At 41.5% G+C, this 24604-nt stretch overlaps 1 protein-coding gene and 1 long non-coding RNA gene across 6 annotated transcripts in view; one reads left to right on the top strand and one right to left on the bottom strand.

Moving 5' to 3' along the window:
- The window catches only part of LOC129186732 (uncharacterized), a 41997-nt gene extending 32680 nt beyond the window's left edge, over window positions 1-9317 (top strand). For both annotated transcript variants that reach the window (XR_008572286.1, XR_008572285.1), the window contains one exon: window positions 9167-9317. This is a non-coding gene — a long non-coding RNA (uncharacterized LOC129186732). The remainder of the gene's footprint in view (window positions 1-9166) is intronic.
- Window positions 9318-14981: 5664 nt separating this feature from the next.
- Window positions 14982-24604, bottom strand: part of ephb2b (eph receptor B2b) — a 139457-nt gene continuing 129834 nt past the window's right edge. For all 4 annotated transcript variants that reach the window (XM_054783625.1, XM_054783627.1, XM_054783626.1 and 1 more), the window contains exons 12-16: window positions 23856-24071; window positions 22841-22990; window positions 20730-20923; window positions 20099-20254; window positions 14982-18867 (exon numbers count right to left, since the gene is read on the bottom strand). In XM_054783625.1, the coding sequence (XP_054639600.1) occupies window positions 18759-18867; window positions 20099-20254; window positions 20730-20923; window positions 22841-22990; window positions 23856-24071 (825 nt within the window). In that variant the 3' untranslated portion in view covers window positions 14982-18758. The remainder of the gene's footprint in view (window positions 18868-20098; window positions 20255-20729; window positions 20924-22840; window positions 22991-23855; window positions 24072-24604) is intronic.

The raw sequence follows: 24604 nt of genomic DNA, 5'->3' as shown, positions 1-24604 counted from the left end.
CTTTAGGGTCACTGGGGTATGCTGGAGCCTATCCCAGCTGACTTGGGCGAGAGGCAGGGTACACCCTGGACTAGCCAATCACAGGGCACATACAGTATAGACTAACAACCATCAACACTCAAATTCATACCTATGGACAATTTAGAGTCGCCAATTAACCTAACGTGCATATTTTTGGAATGTGGGAGGAAACCGGAGTACCCGGAGAAAACCCACTCACGCACGGGGAGAACATGCAAACTCCACACAGAGATATCCAACAGAGATTTGAACCCAAATCTTCCAGATCTCCTGACTGTGTGGCCAACATGCTAACCACTAGGACACTGTGCGGCCCGTAGAAGCACTACTGTTTGTTAAATGGTGGTTCGGACGGTCACTTTTGTATATGATAACAGCAATGAAGTACCTGCTTTGTTGTTGAATTCATTGGTAGCTCATATTGTGTGGCGGTGCTATGATGTCATATTGTATGTAGCTGATGCAGCTCAGCCCAACTCCTTCCTACATACCCTGTGATGGAAACACAAGGTATTTTCGGACTTACAGTTCCAAATTTGAGTAAAATCTGGTGGAAATATGGCTTTAAAACCGATGACAGTTCAATGGCAAGATTTTGGAAAACCCAAATCCCTGTGGTCCCTGTGGTTGTGTGACTGTGTACAGTATATGCCGAGCTTCCGATGTTATGAAACATGTCTGTGAGACTGAAGCTGTCACATGATTTTGGTGGTTTGCTGCCATCAGCGTTCCCCATGTGGGAAGTTCATCAGAAGTGGCAGCTTGTCCAGAATCCTGAGTAATGGAAGGACAACAACCCTAATAGTGATGACCATTTTAGAGAATAAGAAGGCAAGATTTAGTGCATGGCATTATTTATAAATGGAATATTTTTGTAGTTAGAGCATAGAAAACCAATTTACGACCTTCTAAATATTTTTTTTACATCATTAGAGGCCTCTAGACATGAGATAACACCCCAATAGTCACCTTTAAATTCGTATTACCCAATATAGTCAACACAATAAGGGAAAATAAGCCATTTCAGACATAAATAAGACTCGTGTGTGTTGCTATAAATATATTCCGGCGCGAGGGGAGCTGATTGGGGACGGACAGGAAGTGACATCGGGGGTTCAGAGTTGAGTTTTGGTTTCACATGGATTATGGCTGCAACAGAATGTTAGGGAATATTGTACCTTGTAGAATAATTCAAACATGCAATAAAAGCCTGTTGTTCCGGCAATCAAGTCTGATACTTGTGTGACTCACCAAACATTACAGGAACATTACTGACACCTAGTGACCAATGTAGAATACTACATCACATCATCATAATGTCTTTGATGTCTTATACTTCTATTTTAATTAATTGAGCAATTTTTATGCTTGGAAATACTTAATTTAGGCAAAAATGTAAAATTTGCTTAAATATGCATTTAAAAAAATAATAATGAGCCAACTACTAAAGAGCATGATTTATTATTTAACATATATTTGAAAAACTGGGATGAAGCCGAGAAATTTGAAGCATGAAGTGGCAAGACATGACAGTAACACTAAAAATGGACCTGTTGTCGCCTATGGTGTTTTAAGGTGTGGTCCCGTTAGAAGATTTAGAAATATAATTAGGATGACTATTCTGGGCTTGACAAGCTGAGCTGAGTACATGTATATATCTCAGAGTCCAATTTATGTCCCTCAAACTGATCATAGCACTGTACGAAAGATGATGAAGGAGGCTGTAACGTAAGCAGTTCAACCAGAAATATGTGCGACGTCACAAATGATGTAGTGTTTTCGGAGTTAATTGAGACCAACCATTACCACGCAAAAGTCTCCATCACTACTTTCAGAAAGAGCTCAGGAGTCTAGACACCATGACGACAAGTAATGAGGAGTCTGTCCCGATATAAGCGGTTCAAATAGAAGACCCATTTTGTCCGCTGTCTTTTTGACAGGCAGTCACGTTGTCCGCCACTTGACGACGCATACGGCCTGTCAAACTGACTGCATCCCTCAACTTTATCGAGCGCCGTCTCTCGCCTTCCCAGTCCGCCAAACACCATCGCTCGCCTCAACTGCCAGGCCGAATGAGATGGTTGGATGGGTTTTGGGTTCAATAGAGGCTGCTTGGAAAACAAATGTGGTCTGAAAGGTACGCTTTTTGTTTTTCATTGTCAAATTTGTGAGGTTCCCCAGGCTTCTTTAGTTAGCTGATCAATACATCTTCATGTTTGTTACTTTGCTATCGTACCCTTGGACAGGACTGACATTGTGTGTGTAGCAGCCTGAATACAAACGAAACCTGCGTGTGTTCAGATGATGCCCTACTCGCTACCTAAATGAAAGGAGAGCGCAATTGACATGTAAACATGTGTTGTGTAACAGCAAGTGGGTCTGCAGAGCGCCATTGTGAACATGTACCACGTGCTCTGTGACGACACAGTCCTCAGGGTTCAGACACATGCAAAAATAGATCTGCTTTGAATGACGGGCTGAAGTGCGAGCATCTGTGACGTGCACGTGATAATGTGCACGATTGCATCCCGCGTGGTCTTTTTTGCCCGAGTCAAGCATTACATGCAGCCTGATGTGTTTGCGAGGTGCCAAACGAAGTGCAATCTGCTGATGCAGCGGCGCAGAATGTCGCCTGATGACCTTGTCAAGCCGCCAGAGGGGGGCGCTGTGATTGACGGGACACAATCCTCAGACAGCAGCTGTCTCCCGCAGCTCGGCTGCTGAAGCGAAATAATGTCACACTGGGACGGGGACAGGACATGTCCCGGTGCATTTAGTCACCGCGGCGGGGAGATGGGAGGACAGCGTGGTGGACCGGAATTGTGAATTACAACTTTAGCCAAAGGTCATCAGCAACATCTGGACACTGGAGAACTGTCACAGGGGTCGCAAAGGGGAATGTAGTTTTTGTCACAATATTTACTAGTCCTTCCAATCATTAAAGAAATGATGGGTAAAAAAAATGTGCCTCTTCTGAAGCAAGGAATTGAAACACATGGAAGCAGCCATCTTGTTTTCTCTTTTTAATATACACTCCTGATCAAAATTTTAAGACCAGTTGAAAAATTTGAAGAATTTACATTTTGCAATGTCGGATATTAAGGAGGCTCTAAGTAGAGCTTCAAAATGCAAAAAGAAGAACTAGACTAGGGTCCCTGTGATCCTAGTGAGGACAAGCAGCACAGAAAATGGATGGATGGAAGAAATAGACATTTTTAAAAAGTATTTTTTAAAAGTAGCATTCTTGTTACTAACCTAAAAAATGGATTTGGGCATGCTTGATGCCAGTGTTGCTCCAGGTGGTGCAGATGGCTTCACAGAGGGCATCCACTCTCTGGAACTGATGCCCACTTTTGTAAACTTCCCTTGCCGCCCATCCCCAAATGTTCTCAATTGGATTTAGATCAGGAGAACACGCACGGGGGTCCGAAAAAATGTCTTAAAGAAGGCCTTCGTCAGGCGGGCATTGTGAACTGCAGCGTTGTCCTGTTGAAAAACCCAGTCATTACCACACAGAAAGAGGGCCCCCTGCAACATCTGCACATAGCCAGCTGCCGTTTGAAGCCCCTGCAAAACCTGAACCTCCATTGTTCCGTTGAAGGAAAAAGCACCCCAGATCATGATGGCGCCCTCTCCACTGTACTGTGTGGAAAACATCTCAGATGGGATCTCCTTGTCATGCCAGTAACATTGGAAACCATCAGGACCGTCAGGGTTACATTTTTTGTCATCAGAGAATAGAACGTTCTTCTACCTTTCAGTTTTTTCTTTTCATGTTTGGTGCTCTTGTGCAAATTCCAAACAGCCAATTTTGTGGTGTTGAAGGAGACAAGGCCTTTGACGATGTTTTTTGTTCTTAAAACCCTTCTCTAGCAGATGCCATCTGATGGTTATTGGACTGCACTCGGCACTAGTAACAATCTTCATTTGGGCCGAGGATCATCCATATCTTGACGGATCCTCCGGCTCACATATTTTTGGGTCTACCACTTGACTTTTTGTTTCATAACCCTCAGGATCTATTAAGAAGTTTAAATGACCAGCAATGGGCTGCTGAGGTTGGATGCAGTAAGGCCTTACCAACCGCGTTCAAAGAAAGAATGTTTTTTTGCCTTTGCTATCAAGAGATCATGACAGTGTGAATACCTGACAGAAAATGACATTGAATTCCCATTTTTGCTAAGATTCTGGTTTTTAAAGGCTGTGGTCTTTAACTTTTGATCAGCTGATAAACAGCCTATTTCACTTTAATGGTTGTTTAAATTGCTTACTCAAAAAGTTTTTTTTTGTCTCACTCCCATTTCTTCTTTTTGCATTTTGAAGCTCTACTTAGAACCTTCTTAAGGTCCAGCATTGCAAAATGTAAATTCTTTTTTCAACTAGTCTTACAATTTTGATCAGGTGTGTACATTATGCATTATCTAATGCCGGCTTTTCAATACTACGGTACCGCACGACACCTCACGTTTCAGGAAGCATTCTTATGAGGGGTCAATATTATAGAAAGCAAATTTGGGTGTACTTCGGAGTAGTCAGTGGTAGTAGTCAGCTTTTATAGCAGTATATGGCAGACGAGCAGGAGCTCCTCGCAGCTGAAGTACAGAAATACCGGCAGTTATATGAGGCAGCCTATACCCCGACGCACAGTAGTTTAAGCATAAAGAAACACTGAAAAAACCTGTGTTTTAAGCAAAGTTACGTGTTTTTTATTTTCTTTTGCCGTGTGCAGCATGGCATTTGTAAGCACATTCTCCTGCTGGGGGAAGAATGACGTGCTGCATTGCTGATTGCAGCACTCCAACTCAAACGACATGCTCATTCAACATTCGGAGATAATCGTCATCATTGATGTTGTTGCGGAAAAAGTACGGTCCAACAATGAAACCATTTCCAACAAGATCAATCTTGCCGGAATAATCTGGGTATTGCAGCGTAGAACAAAAATTTGTATTTAGCATCACAGAATTAGATTTTTTCTTAAATTTTAACCCTTTCATTTTTTGGAGGAATTATTATTTTTTGCCCATTGGAAAACAGGCCTGTGTTCAGTGATACACGCAATTATGCAATTAATGTTGGTATGGACCGAAGGATGATGTCCATACCAACACATGCAAATAAAGAAATGTCATGAAAATATTCAATTGTAACTTTAGTGGCTACTTTTTGGAGAATCTACTTTTTTTTACACACCCTGTACTGCCTCGACATATTGCCATGTGCCTGCGTGTCTGTTTTCCTTGTCTCTCACCTCCAAACAGGCAGGAAGAGAATTCAGTCTGTGCATTGGTGTCAGCACCTTGGCACGTGTGTTCCATAGAACAATGTCATGAACGGAGTGAGCCCTTTTGTCAGTTATACAGTCGCTTTGTTTCAGTGGGTGGAGGCGGGGCCATTAGCATACACACAAAATGCACGAGCGTGTAGCCTTGTGATGAGCAATGCAAGGTAATGTAGTAGAAGTTAAATTAGTAGATTGCAACATACAGTATTAGCATATATTTTTACTATTTTTCTTACTTTTCTGAAAAAATCTAATCTCATTACTTGCAGACCCAATCTTGTGTATCGTCTCGTCTCCTGATAAATTAATTCTCTTTTCTCATATTCATTTTGTGTGTGTATCTTCATGACTAGATCTACATAATTTAGTGGCTGATGAGTCCAAGAAAATGTTCCAAAGATGGTACCTGGAATGTGCTACTTGCCACTTTGGTGGAATGCAGCATCCAGCCACACATGGCATCCTCCAGAGGTCAGAGGGCAAGCCGGTCCAGCTGAGAGGAATGGTGACATTCCGAGGTGTGTGCCAGTGGGCAGGAATAAGGCATGCTGAGTGGAAGGACAAAAATAACACTCCTATGAATCCCCAAATCCTCTTCGCCACCAACAATTTATTTCGTGGCCAGTGGGCACTCGGCTGGGTTGGCATGGATATGTGAAGACTGATGCTGAGACGCAAGGTCGGAAATGACGTGTCCAGGAGGGCGAAGTTGAACAAACTGCAAAGTCACCCTGACTGTGAGACGGATGGAGGCGGTTGCCAAGGTGATGTGAGCGGGAGGTGTGACCTCGACTACATGGAATCCTTCCCTCCTCCCCGCCTTGTGATTTTCGCATTTTGGCACCTTTGAACTTCCTGTTCCTCTTCTGGCTCACAAGCAACATGTCAGGATGTTGTGTCAGCAATGACTGAGCACATGTACACACACATACACACACACACACACACACACACACACTCAAATGAGATCGATAGCTAGATTTCAAGGTTTCATGAATCGTAAATAGGTGAAACGAGTGAGATTCATATCTAACTGCTGTCACATCACACGACCTTGTGGGCTAGCTTAATGGGTTACTCGATAGAGGATGTTGACATATTTATAGAGGATAAAAACCTGCTCCTGGTGTGTCCACTTTGAGTGCCTTTTAAATGCATTAAAGGAAATGTGTTCCAATTAATGACACTATTCAATTAACGGCTGGGTATCCAATAGTCTCCAATAGTTGTATGGGTCACAAAAGCAAATACAAACGCAAATAACCAAGTCACAAAACGGCAAAAACAGCTGTGGCTGAATGCCACCGGATGGCAAGTATCGTGAGTGGTCAACAGCCAGCATCTACCTCTGCATGCACTTTAAAATGTTGGTATGGTTACTCAGCTGTTGGTGTGAAACTCATGCGTGTTACACTACTGTTGTTTACAATGAACTCATTAGTGATATTAATGCTGGCAGAGCACCTTTACCATGATTACAACATTGGTTCTATTGCTGCTGTGTTGGGCAGTAAACTTGTCTATAAATGACCATGTGGTCAAAGAGAGCTAGGTTTCATCTTCCATTTTCTAAGGTGCTAAGAAATACTCCTCATAATAATACAGTGAGTTTTCACATTTGGGAAATAACAGCCTCAATCCAATTATCGCCTCCTTCCAATTAACGCCCCATCCTCTTTGCGGTTGGGTAAATAAACATCTCGATGTTATTAGGGAATAGCACGATAAGATCTTTAAACATACACTGAGGGGACACAACATTATTGTTTGTATTATTATTATGGCTTTTCAACGTCTTAGTCACTATATGTCCTGAATAGGACAGCCCAGTTCGTCTTTTCATCATCCTGGTAACAGGTAGTGCTGTTCTAGTTGAGGTGGGTAGTTGAGGTGGGTATTGTGGTATGGTGAATATATCCTGACACGAGGGAGCCACTGTGGGAGAAAGCACCGGCCATACTGGCGCCAATCAATCATCTCTTGAAGCGTGATGGCCCTAACGTCACTTGGAAGAAGATTGAAGGTGAGCCATGACCTTTCCCGGCTGACGCTCAGACTTAATAATGTGTTGGTACTGCAGGGCACCTCGCTGCACCTTCAAATATTCCTTTTTCAGTGTCTCTGCTCTTGGGAGACGAGATATTAGCTGGCATTTATCTGTCTTCTCGCCGTGGCCACGCCAATTTCATCAGCTCTCAGTTGAGTGTATGAGGTGTTTGTTCAGGTAGAGGAAAATAAATGTCTGAGCTCCAAACAAAAGTGATTAGTGAAGACCTTCAGGGGATCTGGGGAACCTGATGCGGAACAACACTGCCCCCGTATGGCGGATCGAAGACAACATTTTTCGTGAAGCTGTGTAATGAAACATCCAGCTTTCAGACATAAAATTTAAACAAACAACAATTGTTGTTTTTTTTGCGGGGGGGGGGGGGGGGGGGGGGTTGTTCCTTTTTTAGCTGCACAATTTCACATTCTGAGCCTGCTAGAGACAGCTGTATGACGCTAAAGCTTCCGACTCACCAGTTTTCGATTTGATTTAAGGTGGAATTAACTGAAAATGCAGTGCGACTGTTTGCCCACTGATTGCCTGTTTTTGTGACAATTCACAATGTGAAAGCATTTTAGGTAAGACATTATACATTTGGCTCACAGCCACAATTTTATCACATTTGTGAAAATGCAATGAAAGCACATTTCACATTGTTGTCAGCATGTATTTTAACCGGTGGTGTTCGTCTCTCTGAGTTGTGGATGACGAGTGATGACAGACACAGGGTCGCTGCGGCTGCGCTTCGTTTTACTGATGGAAGTAAAACACCGATGATGCAGCCACAATGTGGCCGGATAACGTGCCCCTCTCATGTGGAGGTCACGAACAAAAAGGGAAGTTCAAAGGCGTGGCCCAAACTTATAGTGAAAGGTGCAGTAGGGGGTACACAGCGACAGACGTTCTTGATGTTCCACATTAATAACATGACAATACAAACACATCAGGTTTAACTTGAACTTAATCGACCCTGTTTACATGTAGACCAATGGTTCTCAACCGGCTTGGCTGCGGGACCCACCATCACCCCTCAATGACGATTAGTCACGCAAATTGCAGAATTTGTTTCAACTCAAATTTTTGAAATGTCTTATCTTAAAAGAGACGGTTTGCAACACAATGTGAGCTTCAGCAGTGAGATGCTGTCCTCTCGATTGAGTGCTCTTCTCCAGCAGATATCGGCAGCTGTATGTTGTAGTGATGTGTGGGTCACGAACAAATTGGCTCCAAGAGACGGCTGTTTGAAATGAACGACAGTAGCCGGTTCGCATCGTTGGGAGTCAGTTGGGAGCCGATTCTTTCCTCGAATGCCATTGGTCAAGATGCGTGGCGGCGTCGCTGTGTCCACACTGAGCGGGGGTAGGGGCGGGGTTAAACACGCTGTGGTTCTCTTAGAGCTGATTCACTCTTTAGAGATTTGCATGAAGAGATTTGACCTATTTTTACCTAATTTGAGATGGTCTTTGTAATATATTTTTGTAGCTGTTCATTGAGGTTTAAATAACTCATTTAAATAATAAACATTTGATATCATGTTGTTTTTTTCTTCAATTGTTCACATAATATGGTAAATTAATTTAAGACAACAAAAAAATCCGAGGAGCCGAAAGAGCCGGCTCCCAAGTGAGTCGATCCAAAAGAACCATCTCTCTAATTCACCACTCGATGTCCTTCCCCTCCCGCTCAGGCTTGACTAAGTCGCCCAGAAACATGGCATGCACGCCGTGGCGGCATAGCAAGCGAATAGCATAGACAAGAATGCAAGGTGCATTCATGGACATGTGGTCATTACATTTTTTTTTTTTTTTCCCCAGGCACACACCCGTGGCCCACTGAAAACAGCTCCACGACCCACTTTTGGGTCCCGAACCACCAGTTGAGAATGCCTGATCTAGACCACATTACACGAGTTTGGAAACAACTGTACCGAGACTTCCCAAATCTGGATTGATTAATCTGCAGACCCTGAAGGTTCATGAAAACACAATTTGTGAGTTATGAAACCTTTTTTTCTATTTGTGAAAATGCAATAAAGGCACATTTCCGTGTGTGCTTTTGTCCAGCATCTAGACCACATGAAACCTGGTCCAGTTTTAAAAAGAAAGCACTGTACCCAGACTTCTCAAATCTGGAGTAGATTATGCCACAGAGGCTAAACATTCATTTTGACTCAGTTTTGATTTGTGAAACCTTTATTGTCAAAATGGGACATTTCCTTATTTAACAAAAAACAAACCAACCTTTTCAGCCACATCTCTCCGTTTCATTTGTGAATGACATGAACATGTCTGCCTACACCAGGGGCGTCTAAATCGTTTTCACCGTGGGCCACATCGCAGATATGGTTATCCTCAGAGGGACACTTTTTTAATTCTATTTTAGAATTGTGTTAATTACTACATTAATTTTTCAATAATGACTAATAAAAAAATAGTCATTTTAAATTGTATTTGGAAGGTTTTCTGTCAATATTGACAACAAATACATTTAGCAAGAAAGATTGTCTTTTTGATTAAAAAATAATTGTGTTTGTTAGTAATATTAATTTTGCTTCTACTTTAATATATTTTAAAATGTATTGTAAATGTAACAGTAAATGTTAAAATTGTTGTAAAAATGTTTGAAATACTACATTTTTTTAATATTGTAAAAATATGTTTATATATTAAAATTTTTACTAATTTAAATATTTATATTAAGTAAAAAAATATTAAATTACAGCATACATATAAAAATACAATAATATAAATATAATTTTACAATAGTATAAAAGTAAAATCATGAAAAATACACCTTAAAAAAGTAAAGACAAAATTAATATTAATAACATTACAATATACAATTACAATATATATACAAATATTTTTAAAAATAATATTAAAATAAGTGTCCTTTTGACATGCATTATTTCAAAGCTTTCGTGGGCCACATAAAATGATATGGCGGGCCAAATCCGGCCCCCAGGCCTTGAGTTTGACACCTGTGGCCTACACTACAAACCAACAAAAAAACTTGTGTTTATCGCTTCCGAAATATTAAACACATCATCGACTGGTCAATGGGGAAATATCATATGTAAAATATGCACTTCTAGAACTTCTTTTGCTATTAATGCTATTATTTCTCATTTGAACAATGCAATTACGGTAATTATCATAATTATGAATTCCTGATTGATTAGTTTGTTGGCTTTACTAAACATCTGCCATCATTTTAGACCCTCTTCTTGTTCTTTCCTCATCATCTGGAGATAGAATATGCTGTGCAGGAATAACATTTAAACTCTGGAAAGGGTCAGGATCATGTCTGCAGGTGGGTTGCTTTGATGTCATTCACCACAGGTCATCCGTTGAATAGCCCTGATGTAGTATTTTGTGAAAATACCCAAAATAGAATCTAGTCATGCAAATAGTAATATTTAAATATTATTTCATACTTTTCAGGTAAAGCGTTGTGAAAAGTCAGATTTGAAATTGCTTTAGCTGACTTTTTCTTTGCTCAAGATATGACGAGAGATAATAGAAAGGCTACATAATATTTATGCAATATATAAGAAAACAAATACTGTATAAGTATAAATAGAAGGACATAGCTTATGTATAATTATAATTAAAATCTAAAATGTGTACAAAAAATACTTTGTCGACAAAGCATTATGAAGTTTATAATAAAGCTTAATGGATTCAAAACAAAAGCTTTAAGGGTTTACATTATAAACTCCGCTACTTTTAATTTCCTTACTTATATACTTATACTATTATACTTATACTTATACTTATTATACTTATACAGGGCTGTATGTGACCAACTCCACCAGTAGATGGCGCACTTGTTAAACGAAAAAGCCAAAATGGAAATGCAAGGATTACATTTTCTCTTTTGTATTATAAATTGACAAGATTTCGTCCTTTTATTTAGTAGTGTGTCAACAATAGCAAGCGGGCCAGAGGGCGTACGAGCTCAATTTGTTGTGAGAACAACATGAAAGGTTGCAGTAAGACGTCACGAATGGATGAAATGATATTAAACATCATAAGAGTGTATTATTTGTAGGTGGGTTTCATATGCTGTTGTTGGACTCATCTGCCATGAAGATAAAGCATCATACATTTGCTTCTTCAGTCTCCCTGTAAACAGGAAGCGAATCTGAAGACCAGATATGTTGGAAGGCAAAGAAGTGCCCCCAGGTTGTACCATGTGGTACATTATGGGCCTAAATCAAGTGGGTAGGAATTAAGAGGGGGGGATTTAAAAAAAACCTCAATTCTGGGACTCTAAAAGCAGTCATTGCAAGTTCACGTCGCTCTTCATCATCGTGAAAGTTTTCATCTTGCCACTTGATTCCTTTTTCATGAGGCACGATGCTTCTGGAACATAATCATGTCATTTATTCATGCTATTTTGGATCACTTTATTTTACCATTAACTCATCAACAATCTTCTAGCATTTACTCTAAAGTTGTTTCTTTAAAGTTGTTGTCGGACATCTGTCCTATAAAAGCAAGCTGTGTTTAAAGCGGAACCAACAGAACGTATTATTGCACACTGGTCCCATTTTCCATCGTTTTAGGGAGCAGGACACGATGACACGATGACAGGATGACTTGTGACACCTCTGACCTATTTGAAGGTCTCCCAACTCAATATGAACACAGATAAGTTAGTGCTCTGTGGCCTTAATGGACTCAATTTTTTTCTCTTCTGGAACACTGCATGCAACCCTCCATACAGCTAGGTGGCAACACTGAGCTTTGCCTTGCACGACTTTGCACAGTTTACATGTCAGGAAAATCTCAAATGTTTTGTGTCCATTATTCCATTTGTTTTTAATGTTATTTATAATGATGCACTAACACACATACAGTATGTATTTCTGCTAAGACACACATGAACGTCACACTGACTTGCTATTATTATCTGCTGGAGGCTAGAGGTCTCCAAAACAAGTCCTCCAAAGGCTCATCACCTGATTCATATAGCTGGCAGTGACTCGCTCGCCATCGTGCCCCACCGCCAAGCCTGGCTCCAGAGGGGGTCCCGGTGACCCGCATGCGGGCAAAGGAAATCTCGGTCCAATGTTGTTTCTGTTCACTGGGGTCTGTTGAGCCACTCTTTGTCTGGTCCCTCCCCTAGGACCTGTTTGTCTTGGGTGACCCTACCAGGGGCATAAAAGCCCCTGACAACCGAGCTCCTAGGATCATTGGGACATGCAAACTCCTCCAACACAATAAGGTGGTGGCTCGGGAAGGAGAGGAGTTGCACGTCTTTGGCTAGATACTAAAACGAGCGTAGATAGTAAAAGGATGACAAAACATTAATCATAATAACACATTGTTAGATATGCATGATATGATCTCATTCGAGAGTCGCCATAGTGTGTTTCTGGATCCATATGGCAGAGATGTGTCATATTTTAATAGAAAGCGATAAATTCTTCATTAGTGAGTTTTCATTCGAGCTCAGTTCAGTCCAGATGCTCAGCAGATGTTCTGTCCATCCATCTTCTATGCCGCTTATCCTCACTCGGGACGCGGGTATACTGGAGCCTATCCCAGTGACTTGGGGCGAGATCAGCAGATGTTATTAGATGTAATAAACGTACTGCTAAAACATCACATCAACACATTTTTAGGGTGCAAACAATGTTTTTAATGAAGACGTCTGGAGGATTTGTGTGTTTAATTGGAAGTTCAGGGGGTGTTGATCGACAGAGAGGTTTTTTGCGGGTTTGAACTCGTGAACCCACTCTGTCAACTGCTCACTGGGGTAAACCTTTTAGCACACGCACCGCTTTCCCCCGGGTCAGGCCGGGGTCTGGGGCCTTTAGCGCCGCTAGCTGTTAATGAGGTTGAAAAATCTCCCAGAAAGGTTAAGGGAGCGGGAGCTCAGACGAAGATGAAGTCTGCTGCTCAAATGACTCGTGACAGAAATACAGAGACACACTGGTGGCGCTGTGAAAAAACTCAAACTTCATTATATCCAAAATATTTGAAAGAAAAGAGGTTTCTATGAACTCATGTTTTTTGAAGAACTTTTCTTTCAAATATTTTTGATGTAATGAAGTTTGAGTTGGAAACGTGGTTTTTGAGGACTTGTTATGGAGGAGAGTTTTTTGCACCGATTGTGACTATTTTACCTTTTTTTTACAGTGTTTTTTATATTTAGCATTTCCGGTGGTGCGTGTAATATCTTAATGTAGGAAATCTACATGTAATTTATTGTTATTTAAGCCTTATTTATATGTACTTTTGACTGTGATGAATGACGTAAGTCAAATTTGCCAGAGGATGATCATAAGGTCATCTCTGTTCCTTAAATTAGGCACAAATGGTTCTGGTGTGTCGCATTGAAAATATCATTTATGAGCCCACATATATCCTTTACGTCAGTGGTCCCCAACCTTTTTTGACCCACGGACCGGCTTGTGTTCCCACAAAATTAAAAGCACAAATGAATGAACCCACCATCCACCAGTTCAAGTTCCAGCCAAGTTTTTCCAGAGAGATTATTACACGCTACATCGTGTGTGGTAAAAAGGCAGTACGCTAGCATGAATTAACTTGAGACAAATGTGCACTTTAGTACTCAATAAGTCATCAAAACTTACCTTTATGCATTCCCACATAGTATCAGCATTTGAGACCAAATATGAGGTGAAATAAAAATGGTAAAAATATAGTAGTAGTCTATCTGTGCGGCATGAGATAAAGTTAGCACACGCACAATGGACATGCGTCAAGTGAGACGGATGTAACAGAGAGAATCCGGCCACTTTTCAAAATAAAACAAAAAATTAAATAAATGTATTCTTTTTTTTCTTTCTGTGCGGCCCGGTACCAAATGACCCGGGGGTTGGGGACCACTGCTTTAAGTTAAGAGTTCAAGTTAGACTACTAGCAATCAATTATCCATTTTTCTAATTTGTTGACCACACGGTGCTGCTTTTCTCATTCAAATCATGCAGCAATATTTCCTCCTACTGTTACTGTTTTCAGCAAGGGTGCCTTTCTACTGAAATGATAGGTGTGTGTTGCTGTTGATGTTGAATAATTGTGTACACTGGGGTTTCCGAAGTACGGCCCGGGGGCCATTTGCGGCCCGCGGCTTGTTTTTTATTGGCCCAAGGTACAATATAGACATCAAATTAGACAAAATTAAAATAATTGGTGAAATAGAGCAAAAAGGCAGAATGTGAAGAGAAAAAGATAAAAGTCTGATACAAATAACTAATAATAACACAAAGCTTTGTCTTGAAATAGAAGAATAACTTTTGTTTTTAGCTTTTTGCAAAACAAAAAAAAACATAAAAATATGAAAGTGGCCCTTACATTCTTACATTTTTCTGTGTGCAGCCCTTGGTGGGCTTGGTGGGTATACACCCCTTGTGTATACAGTATGTAACCCCCCCTGACTTCGGGCGAGAGGCGGAGAACCGGAGTACCCGGAGAAAACTCCACACAGAGATGCCCAACGGAGATTCGAACCAAGACCTTCCCGATCTCTTGACTCTGTGGCCAACATGCTAAACACTCATCCACCGTGCCGCCTTTTAATAAACTATACAGCTTAAAAATGATCAATATTTGTTATTTTCTTAATTACTTTAGCTTAACAAAATAATTAAAGTGCAACTCTGTTTTTTATAACAGATCTTGTTTTTTTATTGAGGAGAATCAAGTTGAGCTTCTATTTTTAGAAAATAAACCAATGACAATATTACAAATAATGAACTTGTTACATCATTCACAGGGTTACAGTCAATATACATTTATACAGAAATACAACATGTCTGAACCAGCGTTAGTCTGCACGGTGCTAACGGGGGAACACACGGACCCCCGCCTTGCACTAACCAACAGACTTCCAGGGAAGGTGGCGGGAAGCGCGCGGGGCATGAAGGATGGGGAGACACTGGACGCTGGAGGCTGCACGTGAGCACGACGGCAGCAGAGGGCGCTGTGGTGCTTTGTGATAAAGCCGGTCACATGACAAAAGGAGCCAACCGATGCTCTGACCTTTCTTTCAGCGGCTCATCATGGACGCCACATGGAATCTGCTTCCAAATGATTCCCAGTACAGCGCAGACTAGCCAAAATAGAGTAATGTATTGTTTATAAAAGGCAAAAACAGCTTTAAAAGAGAGGCTCAATTAAGTCAGACCTATTAAGACTTAATAGGTCTGAATGCACTATCAAAACATTTTGAAACACGAGTGGCACTTGGCAAATATTAAAAACAACTGTCTTATGCCGGCCTGTCCAAAACCATTAGAAGGCCAAGACTGTAAAAACAGACATTATTGAATCTGCACCCCTATTGCAATCTGCACCAAAATCGGGTGTACCTCAAGGCTCCTTCCTAGGGCTCCATTTGATGAGGCTTCCACTCTCATTTATTTGTAATTTCATCTGAATGTTTGTTGGTGAATCAAATTATTTAAAAACTATTTAAGGCAGGGGTGTCCAAACATTTTCCAGCGAGGGCCACATAGTGAAAAATGAAAGAATGCAAGGGCCACTTTGATATTTTATAAACCAACACATAGAGATATGCTAAGAAGCTACATATGTAGCTCAAGAAAAAACTGCATTTCACCTTTGTAATATAGGTGAAGTGCAACTAAAAATGATGTTTTTTCCATAATAATACAAGTTTATTCTTGTGAAATTGCAAATGTCTTTTTTTCTTAATATTTTTACTTTATTCCTGTAAAATTACAGCTGTTTTTTCCATTTCTGCTGGGTTTTTTTTCATTTCAGCTTTCCTCTTGTAAATTTTCTTCTTGTAATTGTAACTTTATATCTTCTAAAACAATAATGTGTTTTTCTTTATTTCAACACTGTTACGATAGTAACAAATAGTAACGTTCCTCATTTTACAAGTTTATTCTCATAAAATTGCAACTTTTTTCTTGTTAGAAAACAATTTTTTTCTCTTAATATTTTGACTTTACTCTGGTCAAATTTCTGCTGTTGATTTTTTTGTATAATTTTCCAAATATTTCTACTTTCTTCTTGTATATTTTCTTGTCCTAATATTTTCACTTTATTCCCATGTTATAAATTTTCCCCCAACCTAAGTTTTCAAAAATTACAAATGTATTCATTGTTTTTGTCTTAAAAAAAATTGTTTCTTTAATATTTCAACTTCAGGCTACTAAAATGCCATTTTTCCTGATACTATTACTTTACTTTATTCTTGTGAACATTTCCTTGCTAGATTACAGCTCTCCTCTTAATATTTAGACTTTTGATTGATTTTCCCATTTTTGTTGCTGTTGTTATTTTTTTAAAGTTTCCTTGTTAAATGACATTTTTAGACTGTGCTGCGGGCCGATAAAAATCTCATCCGCAAATGGCCCCCGGGCCGCATTTTGGACACCTCTGATTTAAGGTGATGCAATTTTGTGCAAGTGTGGACACGGACCACAAGTACAATCCAGGAATATTGCGAGATTGTTCCAAATCATAATAATAATACATATTTACAAATGTATATTTTTCCTAATACATGAATCTTATGAGCACACTATGGTACTTATGAATGTGCTGATCCACATTGGGATTGTTTGGCCTCTGCACTCTCCTGAGTACCATTCTAGTTCCAATTCCAGTATGGACTGAATATTTAAGGATGTGCTAAAATCATTGTCATGCTGTATCAAATATAAATATTTAAGAAAGCGCAGCAAGTGACTTCGTAATTTGCTTTTAATCCATTTGTAATCGTCTGAATGGGACACGGGTTGTTTTTCACAGTGTACAAAAGCTTTTTGTGGGCAAAAATGTGTGCAGCATCTTCTCTCTTGATTATTGCTCCGCTTCAACTGCCACCACGGCTTTCCTTTGTTGTTGTTGTAAATGATAAAATACATAAATACTTCATGCAGTAAACACGTAATCCTTCAGATAAAATGGTACCAGAACCGCCCCCTCTAGGGCTCGGACGTGCTGGCCTGTAAACAGTGAACAAAGAAGCAGATGGAAAATAAAGACGGACTAACGCTGAAGAACCGAGCGGACGGGCATTATCGCCATTTGGGTCACGGCTTCCTTGTTACGCTGATGAGCTCATGGTTCTCCTCTGCGAGATTCCAGCTATGTGAAAGCTTCCAAGGTGGGGGTGGGAAGGTTCGGGTTGTGTTGTCATGTGCTGCAGCATGTGCAAGGGATGGGTCATTGAGGTCTGGAAGCTTATGGTGACAACACCTGAGGAAACACACTCCAGTCTGCAGGAGATAAAAACCAAGCGCTGACAGACGGAGGCCGGACCACCGGTACCGGACTGCACGCCATGCCATGTTTCCCACCATTAGGTACAACAACAGAAGTATATCGTCCACAAGGAAAAGGGTCGGGTCTGTTTATCTACATGATTGTGCAGCTTTGCAAATCAATTCAAAGCACTGATAGAAGATCCAACGTCTTTTTTTTTGTTTTGTTTTGTTTTCAGAGTCAAACAGTCAACTCTTTGCACAACAAAACTCCAAAAGAAATGGTTACAATTCAATAATATGCATACAGAAACTGCAGAAATAGAACACATCGCATCCACCTGATTGTAAAATCTATTTGTGAGTATGTGACTGGAGGAAGAAGATGATGAAGAAGCGGCCATGTTGGCTGGGGTACCCAGCATGCGTTGCAAACACACGAGCACGACGCCAGGAGCTTCGTGCACATGCTGTGCAACATGTACACAAAAAGGGCCACCCGACACAGCTCTGTTTAGTCTTGATATGTCCACTAGGGGGCGAGGTAAAAACAATGTTGTCTATCCTGGGAATTTTCAACACATTTCACACAATACTGAAAATGAAGGAGATTTATTTTTTCGTTCTTGAGATTCCGATGAAATTTCTCCTGACATCAGTCTGTGCCGAAGGATCCATTTCATGGTTGGTATGTTCTCTGCTGGTCTTCCTCTGAAAGTCCAAAGGGAACGACGCCAGGATCCACACCAGAAAGTCGCATCCTTGTTTTCTTTAATGTTGCCCTTTTAAAGGGTAGCTTTCCTACGCAGTTCATCTAGTTTACAACCTCATATTGTCTTTAAATGTAGATAAACACCTTGCCTCTTCTCAGTTTGTCTGTGTTTCCTTACAAAATTCTTTACAAAATGATGAGAACAAACCAAAGTATCAATGAAAAGTGGTGGAAGATGAAGAGAAAAGTGTTGCTGGTCACTCGTTTGGGCTCCCGTGCTTTTGGCTGTCAGAAGAAGGCCAACCCCCCGAGGATGGAGGGTGGGTGGGGGTGCAGTCTGGGAGAGTGGAGGGGTGAGGGGACAAGCAGAGGGGGGAAAGTGTGGAGGGGAACGTCACACCGACAAGCATCCACTCCGTCCTCGGTGCCCGCCAGGCCTGCATCCCGACCGCCTCCCGGACCGCTGCTCTGCTCGGGAAGGTCAGACCTCCACGGACTGGATCTGGTTCATCTGGGCCCGCATCATCTGGACACTGTTGAGGATCTTTTTCTGATGGCCCGCTAACGTCACGCCCACCCTCAGGATGTCGCTGTGACCGCACACAAGCACACATTTAAACATCAATCACAGCATCATAACGTTTGAGACAGTAATGCTGCCTTTACTAAATAATAATAATATGCTCTGTTTCAAAAAGAATTTACTATGGTGCTTGTAGTTTGCACTGCATGATGCAGCCTTGTCTTATATTTTCTCCCTCTCATCTTGATAAATATCCATCCATCCATCTTCTATGCCGCTTATTCTCATTAGAGTGGCGGGGGTATGCTGGAGCCTATCCCAGCTGTCTTTGGGCGGGAGGGGAGGTACACCCTGGACTGGTCGTTGCTAAATATGGCCACCAAAATACCCTAAATGTTCCAATAAATGCTGCTAATCAACTGGTAGCTCCTTGAGTTGCCGTGTGTGTAATCTTCTACAAAAGCTAATAACCGCCAAGGCTGAAAAACATTGGCAGTGATAGCTGTGGCTGTAGATGCTTTTTTGTTTTTTTTAATTTACACTACCAGATAGCCGTCGCTGTATTTGCAGTACGATAAGTGATCAGCATCCAGCAGCTTTATCTACCTACGCATGCACCTTAAAATGTTGGTATCGCTACTCAGCTGTTGGTGCCAAAATCATGCATGTTACACTGTTGTTTACAATGATTACAATGCAATTATCAGCTTATTATTAATGCTGGCCGAGCAGTTTGCGCCTGACTGCTATTACAACATTGGTTCTGCTGCTGCTGTGTTGTACAGTAAACGTCTTAATAAATGACCATTTGGACAGCACCTTCTCATGACTCCAAAACATTATTGAAGTAACAAATAAAAAAACTCCTATAGGTTTTTTCACATTTCAGAAATATTGCCGTGTAGGTAAATAAACAGCTACAGCTATTCCAGCTATGTTTAGAGCATTTATGGTACACTGCAAACTACAGCCTTAACAATAATAAACATATGCAGTAGTTATTTGATCAAATAGTACAGTTCTCTGACAGTGTCAATCAAAACAGGACTCAAATTGTTGATAAAACTCTCTGAGTAGGTCCCATTGATCGTGCAGGTATACATAATATTGTGTCTATATTTGCGATATGAGTCATATTGTGAGGTTTGACGTGAACCTAACTTAAAATAATGACGAGACTCTTGTTTCATGACTACAAATGGCTGTCGTGCCACATTCTACTGCCTACAAAGTGACATCATGGAAACATGGCAGAAAAGCCCTTGTCTTCATTACACTCCCAAAAAGAGAAAACTTACTCCATGGTCATCTGGGACACAACATCAAAAGTCGTGAAGTCGGAGTTGGCAAAGCTGTCTTTGTATTGGCCCATTTTGATGGCGTCCAGCCACTCGTCCACCGTGCTGAAGCTAGAAAAGTCTGGGATGCTGCGGTCCAGCAGAGGCAGATGCACACTGAAAGGGAAGCACAGGCAGGATGCATTAAGATGAACGATGATGGAAGGCGACGGGTCTCACTTCATCCTGGCTGCAGACCACCTGGAATTGGTCATTGCGTCACATTCTCACGGCCTGAGGAGGATCCCGCAGGCCTCATCCGTCAAAAAGAATTTTCCAAAATGATTTCCTTCTAAAATGTATTTTCCAAATGAGGTGCTGAGCTTTCAAGGAAGCCGGCACTCAATCTACTGGACAGAGAGCCCAGATGAGGATGATGGAGGTCAGGAAATGCAAACTAGCACCGCAGTAAAAAACACTTCTGGAATAAACCAAATGCCTCGAGATTTGTTCACTTTAGGGAACCATTTCAACCATCAGACGTTAGTGCCTGGCATTAGGAGACGCTAGAGTTGGTTCTACGAAGCTGAACTGTTCACATTATTTAGCATCCTTCTAAACACACAGCTCCAAGAAATGAATCCCCACTCACCCTGAGGATAATGGGGTCATGGCCTTCAAGGTGTTGGGATTGCGTATCATCTTGTCAAGGTTGCTGACGATCTGGCTGAACTTGGGCCGGTTGTTGCGGTCCTTCTGCCAGCAGTCCAACATGAGCTGGTGCAGAGCGCTGGGACAGTCCATAGGGGGCGGCAGCCGGTAGTCCTGCTCAATGGCATTGATGACCTGCAAGGGGGGCCACACGTGAGCGGGGATGAGCTGATGAAGTGTCTCCAAATGCTTTTCATTGAGATGTCATCAGTGAATTGATCAATGGTTTTGGACTAGACCTCTGAGTTGACCCTGAATCTTAAATCTTCATTTCCAAGACAGTGTGGATGATCGTAAGAACAGCTCCGCCATGGCTGAGCCCTAAACCCAACCCAAACACTAACGTACATTAACGTACATGAAGCCAATCGAACACCTTAGGGATGAATTACAACAGACTGTAGCAGATCCAATAGGCCCTTTCTCAGGTCCTACAAGTCTCCCCAGTCATCCTGGAAGGATGGACGCTGCGAAGGATGGAAGAACTACCAAATTTCCTTTCCATTTGGTTTCCTTTAATGTGGACAGAGTGGAGATGCTCCATCGGGGTTTTATACTCAAACAGAGTGACCATCGTATTTATGCTATTGCGCAGTCAATTGTCATTATAAAGTCTGAATTCAACAGTTAGAATAAAAAAACTACTACAAGTTGAAGCAAATTTTCTTTGACCCTTTGGTGAGCGACTCAAAATCAGCTGTCGAGCTAGCTAGACCCTGCGATAATATCATCATCATAAGGCGGGACTCTATGTGTGGCAAGCTGTCAAACGGGACACCTTTAAGGTTTTACAGACTAGTTTTGATTGATAAAGTTGTAGCGTTTGTTGTTGGCTCAATACGGGTGTTGGCAACCCTACGTGACAGAGCAGACATGAAGGCTTTGCCGCCACACAGCAATCGGTTTTTGTGATCGGCTTTGAACAGCATTTATCAGCATATGCTGATCAAGTGTTTTTTTACTGAAATCGGCCGATACTGATGGGCGGCCGATTAATCGGGGACATCCCCAGTACAGAGCATTGTTCTTGTACTCAACACAACAGCAACAGAACCAATAAACCAAGGAGCAAACTGCAATATTTTAAAGCACATGCAGAGGTAGATAAAGCCATTGGATGCTAACTGCTCATGATACTTCACATAAAGTTACGGCCAACTTGTGAAACTACATTGAGAGGTTAATGCTAATATTTTTTGATCGACGCTACTTAGAGATCCATCCATCCATTCTCTATGCTGCTTATCCTCATTAGGGTAGCGGGGTATGCTGGAGCCTATACCAGCTGAATTCGGGCGAGATGCAGGGTACGCCCTGGACTGGTCGCCAGCCAATCGCAGGCTACTTAGAGATGCCGGCGGTTATTTGTTTGGAAGATGAAGTAAATTGTGATGTAATGTGACGCTGGGCATTACTTGCCTTATTTGCTACATTATTTCCAATAATGACCTAATCCAAATCTATCTCTAAGTATTAAATTCTCTGACTAAAAACAAGGTTCCCACCAGTGATTGGTTGGTTGGTGAGTTGATCGGTACACTGGATTGGTTCTTGGTTAACCGAGCGAAATGACCCAAAAGTCCCTTGCAACCAGGATGCACAATTCTCCCTGTTCATGATGGGGGTCCATAAAAACACTCCATTGAAAGCCAGACTAATCTCATTCAAGAGGCTCCCAAATAAGGGCCCGATGGGGCAGAAGCACTATCTGGAGCTGCTGATAAGATAACAGTCGAGGTCCTCTGTCCCTCTTAGCACATTAGTGTTCTCACTTTCAATTTCAAACTATTGTCATCATCTGTCCAACCCTCTCTCTTCCATAATTTCCTCTACCCTCCACTACCTAGGAAATGGAGGCTGCGGTCGAGAGTGGAAATTGAGAGCCGCTAAGCATTTGAAATAATGTAATTATATCTGCGCAGCAACTGGGAGGGAATTATCATATGGAATCCACGCTGCTGTTTGGCTAAGGGGAGCCAATGAGGGGCTGCACCACTGAGTAGCTGAGGTTGGATATTAAACATGTTTGGGCTGGATGAACTCAGTACGCACGTCTTGATTGGTCATGTCCCAATAAGGCCTCTCTCCGTAGGACATGACTTCCCACATGACGATGCCGTAGCTCCACACATCGCTCGCAGAGGTGAACTTTCTGTACTGGATGGCTTCGGGTGCGGTCCATCGGATCGGAATCTTCCCGCCCTGCAAGGGCAAAAGAAAAGCAGATCAGTGAAGACCAAGAACGTAATACAATGATGATCATTTAAAGTGCGAGGAAGACCTTGGAAGACAACCGGATGCAAAACTAAGCGACACTGTAAGAGGAGAGAGGGGAAACACTTCTCCAGCAGAGGTAGGAATATAAAAGGTAAGCATTTTTGAAAGATGTGCATCAATTATGATGATAAACATCTTTCATCTTCTTGACACCTAAAGTCTCCATCCTTGGTCCCATGTCATTGTGCTTCACTCTATTCACATTCGCCAAAGAGGTTGTTTTTATTATTTGTTTCATATTAGTCAGCATGATAAAAACCTCAAAACACTTTCACAGATTATTACAGAACTTTGAAGTTCAAGTGTGAGGCACAAACTGAAGAAGAACCCACTAGATTTTGATGAGGCTCAGGGCCAAGGTCGGATCTCGCGTTGTAAGAAAGCCAGTCTCAACAATCCTCAGTGAATAATACATGAACCTTCATAACAGAATGATTTTTGATCGTTCGGCCTTGATGGAGGTCGGCATGCTACTGAGTACCACTGTAGCTTACTTTATGAATGTAGTCTTTATCAAATATATGCTGTAACAAAAACTATTAACTTCCCTGATCTTTTAAAAAGTATTCAGTATGCTACCTACAGTTAATCAGTTTATCATTATCAGTGATCTTTTCCTAAATAAGGATGACTTCTCTGAACTTTTCTATAATGTATGATTTGGTATTCAACTACTATACCACAGTACAGTTTTCACGTATTAACATATACTGTAGAACGATACATAAACCTCGACAAATAAGTACTTCTTTAATATTGTTGTAGTGTTCCATCATGGGCTGTTTCTCACCAGGGCACTGGTGTAGGTGGGGTCCGACGTATCGTCCTCCAGGAAACGTGAGAGGCCAAAGTCGGACACCTTGCACACGAGGTTGCTGTTGACCAAGATGTTGCGGGCGGCGAGGTCACGGTGTACGTAGTTCATGTCGGCCAGGTACTTCATGCCCGAAGCGATGCCCCGCAGCATTCCCACCAGCTGGATCACGGTGAACTGACCGTCGTTTTGCTGGAACATACACAGAACTCATCACAGAACACTAGTGTGGACTAGAGATTCTGACTTTGATGTTAATGTGCGACCACGATTAACAATCAAGTGAACACCTAAGGAGCTCCAAGTATTGTGTAGAAGTCATATTGAGACTTATTATCAAATTTAGCTACATCAGAGGGGAAAATGCTATTGGCAAAGTGATAATGTGCCCACCACTCCACTAAGGACATAAAAAAAAGCAGGCTTCGCTACACATCTTTAAATCCCTATTCATCAGTCTGCTACAAACATGGGAGCTGTAAGTATAATCATTTTGTTTTGCTTCAGTGAGTAGGCTCAACTTGCATGATTTTGCTGTTAAAATGTGAGTGTAATGTTAGCACTGTAGCTCACATAGCTACGCTAATGTTGCCAAAGTTTGTGTCCTCCTGTCCCACTCCTTAACGTCGCTGTATGTGATATATGGAATCTGTTTCGTTGGACAAGTGCAGAGTTACAGTGTATATGTAAAAAGAGGATAAAGTGCACAACAGCGCTTCTTGAAG

The sequence above is a fragment of the Dunckerocampus dactyliophorus genome, chromosome 8 (assembly GCF_027744805.1).
Source record: "Dunckerocampus dactyliophorus isolate RoL2022-P2 chromosome 8, RoL_Ddac_1.1, whole genome shotgun sequence".
NCBI lineage: Eukaryota > Metazoa > Chordata > Actinopteri > Syngnathiformes > Syngnathidae > Dunckerocampus > Dunckerocampus dactyliophorus.
Note: the sequence above shows the minus strand (reverse complement) of the source record. Positions and strands in the feature narration are given on the sequence as shown.